A 10,564-nucleotide genomic window follows, 5' to 3' on the forward strand; every position below is an offset into this window, starting at 1 on the left:
TTCAATACCTATGATATGATACTTTATTTTTTACAATATAAATGTTACTGTCGGAAAGAGAGATGGTTAGTTTGTCTCAGTATGTCAGACTATACGGATTACTTAAGGGAGCTCTACTACACTCCCGGTAAACCTGGGGCATATGCAGGCCCTGAAAAATTATATCAGGCAGTTAAAAAGGAAGGGAAATTCAAAATTGGTAGACTGAAGATAAGACAGTTTTTAAACAATGAAGATTCTTATAGCTTGTATAAACCAATCCGAAAAACATTTCCTCGTTCAAAGGTGATAGTGGATACAATTGATTCTATGTGGGATGGTGACTTGGCAGACGTTTCAAATATTGCAAAGCATAATGATGGTTATAAATTCTTATTAGTGCTTATCGACATATTTAGTCGATATTTGTTTATAATCCCTATAAAAAATAAACACCATCAAAGCATTGCTGACGGGTTAAAATCAGTTTTCCAAAGAGGACGAAAACCAAACACCCTTAGAACAGATAAGGGTAGTGAATTTAAAAATCGCTGGGTACAGACATTCCTGAAAAAAGAGCAGATAAACGTCATATACACTCAAAATGAAACTAAAGCAAACTATGCTGAGAGGGTTATTCGAACCATGAAGAACCTAATGTATCGCTATTTCATGAAGAACCGAACATATCGCTTTGTGAATGTCTTGCAAGACTTGGTGAAAAGTTACAACAATAGACCTCATAGATCATTAGGAGGAAATGCTCCAACCAATGTAAACCAGCAGAATGCCGATGAAATTAGACTAGCAGCTTATCTGTCACTGAAAACAAAAGCAGAACTGACAAAAAAGGATCACATTCAACCCAAAGACTCAGGCAAAAGAAAATTGCAAAAACGAGTGAAACCCTTTTTCAAATTAAAAATTGGAGATAATGTCAGAATATCACAGCTTTAACACCCTTTCCAAAGAGATTATCAGCAAAAATGGTCAGAAGAGTTTTTTAAAGTGAATGAAAGGTACAAAAGAGGACAAATACCTGTGTACAAATTAAAGGATTTGGCAGACGACCCTATAGCAGGTACTTTTTATGAGTCTGAACTTCAAAAAGTCGTAAAGTCGGAAGATGTTTCTTATAGAGTGGAAAAAATACTTAGACGAAGACGTCGTGGTGCAATCAAGGAATTATTTGTAAAATGGGAAGGATGGCCAAAGAAATTTAATTCATGGATTCCGGAGAGTTCTCTCGAAAAACAATAAAAGCTGTCATTTTTTACCACTTCTGTCTATTCAAGATGAGCGTCCGAATGGTATTGACGTCTACGGATAGCTCTGAATATTTTGAAAATAAACCACATTGCTTTCGAGTCCAATTAAATAAACAGATTCAATTTGACGGGTATTGGACTGTTGCTTTGACTGAATTTTCTACAGAGAGTTGGATTTCATCTAAGAAGAAATCAGAATTGTTTGTATGTTGTGACATTTGTGAGGAATCTATTGTTGGGGGAAAAGAGGCACCCCTCCTAAGACGCATTTACTTAGGAAAAAATCCCAAAAATATCACCTACAGCCAGCCTTATTATATTCCAGTAAAAATTGGTCAATTACAGCAGATTGCTATATATATAACAGACAGAGATGGAAATTTAGTTTCATTTTTAAACGGACCTGTGACCGTGACACTTCATTTCAAGAAAATTCCTTACGTTTTATAATGAATAGTCTGACTTATGTCAGCGATCCCCGAATATGGGAGGCTTTCTACAAGAACATGGCAGAGAAAAAATTCAACCCTTACAGATACAAACCAAAGCAAATTGGAAGAGGTGTGAAAAGTTACAAGTCCTACGTGATTCCACTGAGAAATCACTCACAGTTAGAATCAGAAGAGAACAGCACTCAGGTGACTCCAGTAGCTGCTGTGGAAGAAAGAGCTAAAGTGGAACATGCAAAGGATGTTAAAGAGGGTGTACCATTTGTCAAAGTGAATGGGGGTATAAAAAGGCCACGCTTACAATCTTCTGTCATTTCTTCAAAGAGATTAAAGCCAACAACATCTCAAACTCTGAGGAAAAAACATACCGGTACATTCAAACCAAGAAAACAAAGAAAGGCCACGAGCGTAAAGAAGAAGACGCCTGTCAAGAAACAGCGACGCGTGCCAAACAAAACAACACAATCTAGAAAAAAGAAAGAATTTAATATCGACAGCTACAAGAGTATCTTCAAGCTGTGAAAATGGCATTTTTAAGCAGTGACAATAGAGACATAGCTCAACCAATGGAACTCTCTCTTTTTGCATCCCCCACAAACCAAGTAGCGGTCGAGAAAGTGTATTTTACAGAAGCAAGACCAATTTCCAGCATAGGAGTGTCTGACACTCCCATCGAGATTGTTGTATCAGGCTCAGGAGCAGAATACATTGATTTAAAAAGAAGTAAACTATACGTAAAGGCCCGAATTTTGAAAGCTGATGGATCTCCACTGTCAGCAAACGAAGAAACTGGTATAGTGAACCTACCTCTACAAAGCATGTTCTCTCAAATGGATGTCTACTTAAACAACAAGTTGGTCTCTTTCAATACCAATAACTATCCGTGGAAGGCTTACCTCAAAACAATTTTGTTCAGTGGGAAAGATGAACTCAATTCACAAAAACAATCGGAGCTGTTCTTTAAAGACGAGGGGAATCTTGGTGACGCAAATGCGTACGGTGGAGGCAATGTTGGTCTGATCATGCGGTATGGTTTTACTCAGGAAAGTAAAGTCTTTGAGCTGGAAGGGAACCTGATGGAAGATATCTTTGATATAGATAAATACTTGATTAACGGAGTAGACATCTACATCAAACTCTTTAGATCCAGTGCCCCTTTTGTCATCATGTCTTCCACTTCTGCACCTGCTTACAAGTTAGAAATACTAGACGTCGTGTACAAAGTGGCCAAAGTACGTGTTGACCCAGGTGTTTTGCTTAACCACAGTAAACAGATTGAATCCACTCCTGTAAAGTATACAATATCAAGAAATGAACTGAAAATGAATACCATACCCAAAGGATCAACCGAGTTTTACTGGGACAATATATTTCCACAGGCAGTACCCGATCGAATTGTGGTGGCTCTGGTGGACCAGAAAGCTGTAAATGGGGATTACACAACCAACCCTTTTAATTTCGAGCATATGGAATTAACAGATATTGGAATATACGTCAACGGAGAAAGCGTACCTGGAAGACCACTGAAGACGGACTTTACGGCTGGACATTATTCAGCCGCCTATGTTCGTTTATTTGAAGCCTCTGGGAAATGGAACAACGATGCTGGGCTGATTATTTCTCGTGAAAATTTTGGAAACGGATACTCACTCTTCGTGTTTACGATAGATCCGAGTGGATTTGGAGAAGAGTATTTAAACCTGATTCGAAGAGGAAACACCAGACTGGAACTAAAATTCAAACAAACAACAACCAAAGCAGCCAATGTTATTGTATTTGCAACATTTTCATCTCTACTTGAGGTTGACAAATCACGTGACATTAATTACATTCAACCATGAATTCAACACAACTGTTGAATATGGTGAAGACAGATCCTTGCTTAAGACGTTTCGTAAAAGGTGTGTTTGCTAGTAATACTTTGCCTCAAATGGTTACAGAATTTCCGAGCGCCTTCATTGTCAATACTCAACCTTTACCATTTCCTGGAGAACACTGGGTGGCATTAATCGTGTACAGTCCATTGCAAGCCGAGTTCTTTGACAGCCTTGGGAAATCACCAGCTGACTACAGTCAAGATATTCAAAACTTTTTAAAGACGAACAGTGCAGAATGTCGTTTTAAATCTTATCGACTTCAACCTCGTAATTCCAATCTGTGTGGACTTTATGTATTAGTATTTCTAATTGCCAGATTGTGTTTCAAAAAATCTTTCAATCGTTTCTATGATTTTTTTTCTCTTGACATGCAATCAAATGATGGCTTTGTAAAGCATTTCATACATGAATATTTTATGTATCATTAAATAAATCTTAAAATTATATCTGGAATTGTTTTTATGCTTGTATACTTATATATAAGTGTGTGACATAGCACCAAACATTATTTTGAAAAGGTCTGGCGACCGAGAAACATCGAAATAGAAAGTGGTGTTAATATGAACAACCGTTCCTTGCTTCCTTTTTCGGCACCTACCACCATTTTGATATGTGGTAGTACACAAAGCGGGAAAACGCATTTCACAAAAGAACTTTTACAAAACGCAAATGGAATGTTTTCCACGCCTGTTGATAGAATAGTTTATGCTTATTCTGAACATCAACCTATGTTTGAGGAGATGGTGCAGACGATACCAAACTTTTCATTACACCAAGAATTGCCTTCTAAAGACGATATAGAACAGTACACAGAGGGTATTGATCACACCGTAGTAGTGCTGGATGATCTCATGCTGCAGGTTGTACAATCTCCGCACTGTGTACAATTGTTCACAGTAACATCTCATCATCGAAATGTGACCATTGTGATGTTGTCACAGAACCTATATCCTCCGGGTAAATATGCCAGGACCATTTCATTAAATTTCCTTAACGTTATTTTGTTTAAGAATTACCGGGACTCAAGACAGGTCATCACCTTTGGATCTCAGATATTACCAGGTCAGGTTTCCTTTTTCAAATCGGCATACGAATCTGCAACTCGACCTAATTTCGGTTATCTGCACGTTTGCTTAGAACCAACACAAAACAGGGACTATCAACTTAGATCTCGTATCCTCCCGGGTGAAGATATGATCATTTACCAACCTATATAAAGGAACCTGATTTCGTATTTATTTCTCATTATTTAAACATGTGGCAAACAGTCAAGAAACACGAGGCTTTTTTCAAATTTCTTGTATATGCAGACAGTGCACAACAAAAAGTGATCGTCAAAGCCTTGACAAGTGAACAGTATGACGTGCTAAGTGAAATATCACTCAACATTTATACGGGGACTTATCCGTTGCCTAAAAAGTATATAAACCAGTTGAAACCTTACGAATCACACATTCGATCTCTGGGATCTAGAGAAGTCAGCAACCGAGAAAAACGTCGGATATTACTCAAACATATTTCTTTAGTATCGCTTTTACTAAAACCTATTGTGCAAAAACTTAAATGAAAAATGGCGAGGGAAATGATACTTGTGCCGAAACTGAAATATGAACATCTACTTCATAAACTGGACCATACCAAGGATCAGTCTACTCAAGCTGTTTTAGAAACCACTAAAAGCTCTGAGAAAACCTCTGAAGATCCAGGCCCAAATATCACCGACCAACTAGACGATACGAATAAGTTACAAACTGGTACTGGTTATGTCAGTACGAAAAAGGTCGGAAGACCTCCTGGAATCACTAATGTTCGGCGAAAGAAAAAACATACTCCATGGATTACCTATTGACAATGTAATAACAATGAACAAAAGTGTAATGTTTATCATTTATTTGTGAACATCATTTAATAAAAAATGAAAACATCAAAAACAGGGGTTTTTATAACATAATTAATATCCAAAAGGCAATGTGTCTAAATTGGGAAGAATTTTCCTTTTGGTGTACACAATTTTATAATTTTTAGTTTCTACTCTGTTCAGCAATTTTCTCTTTCTACTGTCCCTCGAAATTTTACAAGGGTTGATGATTTCGATTTGTCGTTCGTGTGAAGTGCAGATCATTGACTTAATGGCATCAAAATTGATCAATTTTGAATTGGCCCAGTTCAATGTAAAGCCCCGCACTTTACATTCTTCCCTACCCGACAAAGTGCGATACGCATAATTCTTTGGACCTCCTGAGACAAACTCAACAATGTAGCCGTCTTTGGGTTTGATCTCGTTCGTTAACTCGCCCAGGTAATTGCCGATGGGAAGGTGACTCAAATCGTCCGACTTGTTAGCCTTAAAAATGACACTGTCTGTATCAAAATACAATACGTTTTCGTTCAGTTTGTCGAGAACACTGTACAGTTTCAGTCGAGCCCACATCGTAGTAAACGACGCTAAAAAGATATTTGTTTTGTTGTCAAATTGAGCAAATAAAGGATTATTACTCCATTCTAAGTGAATCATGTCTTTTGACACAATTTGGAAATTGTGGGGTATCTTTGTTGGATCCGAAAGCATTTGAAAAAATTTGTCGGCCTCTGATTCGTGGATAAACATGGACTGCTGCATGCCCAATCTCTGACCGAATTTACCCCAGAAACTATTTAAACAGAGTTTAGCTAAACATCGTAACCCTGGATTGGTTTCTATTTTCTCGTAAGTCAAATCTATGCCTTCATTTTCTTTGTAATCTCTGATGTATTTCCATTTCGCATCTTCCGTAACACATTCATCGGGAAATCCCGAAGCCTCTTGTTTGATTTTCAAGAACATATTTACATACTGAGTAAACAATCCCCCCTTACACGACTCGACGTTGTATTTGGACGACTCGGGAAAATGATAGATCTCGTAGATATTCAAAATTGTGTACCCTTTAGACATTGCCATTTGAATTTCAGGTGTACACCATGTACCCGTGATTGCCCTTTCTTCTGTAGAGCACGCACATTCGTTCTGATTTTCTTTGTCTGCACACTTTCTACACAATGGAAATTTTAATTTCCCATTTGAACTGTAAGGGAGCACGGGGTGGTAGAGTTTTCTTGGAGGCAAAATTTTAATTTTGGCAAGCCCAAAATACTGAGACATGACCTGGAACTCGTCTGTGATGATCGTAGGATGTCCTACGGGATATCGACAATATTTGTTAGTCCATGGATAAAGACTGGTAAAGTCGTAGTACTGAATGGTTTCGTCTTCGTCGGTTTTGTAATGTAGTTTGATGGCATTGGTTCTGCCCCCAAAAAAACTCTCACGTGGGTCGAGTCTATCTTGCAGGTCTAATGTCGACAGGTATTGTTGTAATATCGTGTTTTTGTCCAGTTGATATTTAAATTGATGCTCCCAAATGGTAACCAACTTGTATCCAAGATGCTTAAGTTCTTTTTCTCTGTTAATTGTCATATCGTATAATTCTTTGATTGCTTGATTGGTGGACGGATGTTTGGTGTTATTCCGTTCCTCTGGGAAACAGGAAGGACAACCGTGGAACACACAGCCTGTAAAACATAAAAAAAACCAATTTAAATACATTGGGTTATAATCCAGTACGCCGCCGCCGCCGCCGCCGCCCCCCCTTCAGTTGAGGGGGAGAGAGAGGGGCAACTGTTAAAGAAATAAATGTGTTTGTTCTTACCGTAAAATTCGTAAATGGTTCCTTTTCCAGACAATGTGCTCAAATATCCGTCACATCTGTAATTGGTGCCCGGAACTTGATATTCACCTCCGTTTAGGGCGTGTGAAATTTTAATGGGTTTCCCTCGCTGACGACTTTTTTCCATCAACCATTCTAACCACTGGATTGAGATTTTACTGTAATTATCTCGTTTCGTGTACCCTTGAGAAGGCACGACAGCTATGGGACTCTTGAATTCTCGTTTGCCTATTTTCACGTTTTCGTCGTTTTGAAGATTGACAACAGGGACCCATGATTCCTCAAGGTTTACCACTTGCAGCCCTCTTAAATGTTCGATGTCGTACCATTCCGTGTTCCCGTCTTTTGTTATTTGTAATTTCTTCTTTCCCTTTAAAAACAAAGACTTAAAAATGCCCATACATACACTCGCAATGGTGACGTAATCGAACGGGTCGACTCCATAGGTGGTTTGTTTTTTTAAACTTCCATCAGCTTGTGTAACGTGTTCGTCGATGGTTGTCACGTTAATCATTAATTTTCTAAATTCAAGACAGCCCTGTCGCAATATATCGACATCCGAGCGACAGTATTGCAGCATTTCTTCTCGAAAACAAAACGTCTCGTTCTCTTTCGTTGCATGCCAGTCTTCTAATTTTTTTCGCTCCTCTGTTGACATGAATTCGTGTCCGTAGTACTGTAATTCTGGATAAGGTCCCACGTAATCTTGATGAAGTTTGGTATTGAACAAATGTGGAAAGTATCCTTTGCAGAGTTCTTGCAGACCGAAAGCTTCTGGTATTTTTGCTAGTTTCATGGGAAGGAAATTGAGAGAGTCCACAAAAGTTAAATTCAGTTTTTGGGCTATATGCATGTACATGATTTTGGAACCGCTATATATGATCTTGCTAGGTCGAATGGAGTGACGATCGATGAGAACCTCTAAAACAGGGTACAAGTCAAAACTTTTTGCGTTGTGTGCAACTAAAATCGAGTCTTTGCAGGTCTTACTGGTGACGTAAGCGCAAAACTGTTCGGCGGCGTTATCCCCTGAAAACACCTGTTCTCTTTTCCCACAGGTGTCGGGACAAGGAGAAAATAGGTATTCTTCCTTGTAGGTCTGAGAACAATTTTTACATCGAGTTCCGCAAGAACTGCAGGTGGCGCCCTCCACCAATTCCTTTTTTTCGCATTTGTGACATGCGGTCTGAAGTACTGCAAAGTTGACTCTGTGTTGTGTCAGACCACAAGACGGATCACGACAGTTCTGACACAATCTACAATTGACGCACTGACGTGGTTCTTTAACACACTGTCGACATCTAATGCGAGACGGACTGTAGCCAACCTCACAATGAAAGATGTCATCTTGGCGCGTCTCGAAATCGTAAAATATAAATTTCTTGTTTCGTTTTTCCATTTCAGATCCATATGAATTTTGATAACAATTATGTTCCCCTTTCTGATATTCTCGACAGTTAGGGCACTGCCATTCTTCGCAAACATGTAAATCAGGAGAGCGCTTGGCACATTCCAGAATGACTCTACATTTTGTACATTGGTGAAACAACTCACAGGCAGGGGGATAACTCTCTTTTTTGACTTTTCGTTTTTCTTTATGTCTTTTAAAACATTCCCAAGATCGACAAACTCGACCACATGAACGACAGCCCATTTGGACATCCGTTTCTCGACAGTTGTCATGTAAACACACCGTACAAGAGGTGGTGCAAGAGTGCTTCGATTTATTTTTATACGGTTTCAAACAAGTATGACAAAAGTACGACGCTTTGAAAAACCCTTGTATTCTGGCGATCCCGTGCCAGTGTTTTTCGTTTTCCGAGTCGATGTGATACAGATAGAGACGAGGTTTATCCTGGTCCTTCGTCACCTTGACAAACTTGTTTCCTACTCTAGAGGACACGACGTTGATAGAGACATCGAGTAAGGTTTCGAAAGGCTCGATATCATTTAGACCTAGATATCTGTTAGTGGGCACTCCGGCTTTTTCACACAGCCACATCGCCAACTTGGTTTGCAATTTTTTTCTCGACTTTTTTAAGATATTGTCATAATAAGTCTTGGAAACGGTGCGGTATTTGAGAACATGATCTAACATCTGTTTCGAATCATCCCTCGCCAATTGTGACCATGTATCGGCGTCCACTTTTTTACACGTTTTTAGAAAACACAGACCGATCGAAATTGCCAGACATAAATTGTTATCATTTTGTACGTGAAAAAGTGATTTTTTCCTTTCTATGCTATTTTTGGGTCCGAACAGAGAAGTGATGGGTAGTTTTCTTGGATTACCTCCTCCTTTAGGCAAATCAATGGATCCGATGGTGACAATCAGGTTTTCGTCTACGGGTAAACTTTCGTTCGAATTGAGAACTTTGGTAATCTCAGACATGACGACATCTGCATTTAAACTTTCCCAGGACTGTAACGGGACAACGATAGGATTGTTTAAACTAGGATGACTCAAGACCACCCTTCCCAGATCTGCATCGTGACCCCTTGCCAGCGACAACAGGTCGTCAAACATCTCGTGTAATTTAGTTGGTACATCTATTAATTTATCCCCCCTCCATTGCTCATTGAACTTGACTTTGAATGTCGTGTCACGGGCCAGGTTTTTCCTGAAGATCCGGGTATCCTTCTTCCATATAAAATAAGGTTTCTCTTCTTTTTCATCCCTACCCCCTGACTGAATGCTGGTAGACGGCCCTTCAATATCAAAGGAGTGTCTAGGTTTCTTAAAATCGGGTCCAAGATCAAGAAGAAGTTCCTCCCATAAATTATCAATGTGGACTTCCTTCAGTCGGTTTTCGACCTCATCCTCTCCGGTTAAACCATTGGCAGCCGCAAAGAAATTGATGCTATCCACGTCATGCAAGGAGTCTAGTATTTCTTTTAATAGGCTACCGTCTGCCATTCTTTAATATAAAGTTATATGACATTATTATATAGACGTTTTTATCAATTGTAATATATATGAATAAAAAGATGCAGATTATTTATAATCTTATCTTAACCATAGTAACCAGTACAACTTGATGAGAATGAAGGGATCTGGGAATGTTGACCTACAATATGGCAAACAGGTCTTGATTAAATCATCTGATAGGAAAACACTCAACTGCTATTATACCCCTCTAATATATCTTAAATCATTTGTGTAATCTATAATTAGCCGAGTTTTATTATTTTTTTCCCTCTCCATTTCGTATGTGTAATAATTTAGTCATCAAATTCACACGACAATAAGGTATATAGAATATCAAAACTCAACAAGAATTTTT

At 38.7% G+C, this 10,564-nt stretch overlaps 1 protein-coding gene across 1 annotated transcript; it reads left to right on the forward strand.

Moving 5' to 3' along the window:
- The first annotated feature begins 2,220 nt into the window (after positions 1-2,220).
- LOC128174177 (uncharacterized protein F54H12.2-like) lies at positions 2,221-3,537 on the forward strand. The gene has a single exon (XM_052839796.1). The coding sequence runs from the start codon at positions 2,221-2,223 to the stop codon at positions 3,535-3,537; it is 1,317 nt and encodes a 438-aa protein (XP_052695756.1).
- The last annotated feature ends 7,027 nt before the right edge of the window (positions 3,538-10,564 follow it).

This window comes from Crassostrea angulata, chromosome 2 (genome assembly GCF_025612915.1).
Source record: "Crassostrea angulata isolate pt1a10 chromosome 2, ASM2561291v2, whole genome shotgun sequence".
In the NCBI taxonomy this organism is placed as follows: Eukaryota; Metazoa; Mollusca; class Bivalvia; order Ostreida; family Ostreidae; genus Magallana; species Magallana angulata.

Coding starts and splice junctions, on each gene's coding strand:
- LOC128174177 (XM_052839796.1), top strand. CDS start 2,221: ATGGCATTTTTAAGCAGTGACAATAGAGACATAGCTCAACCAATGGAA.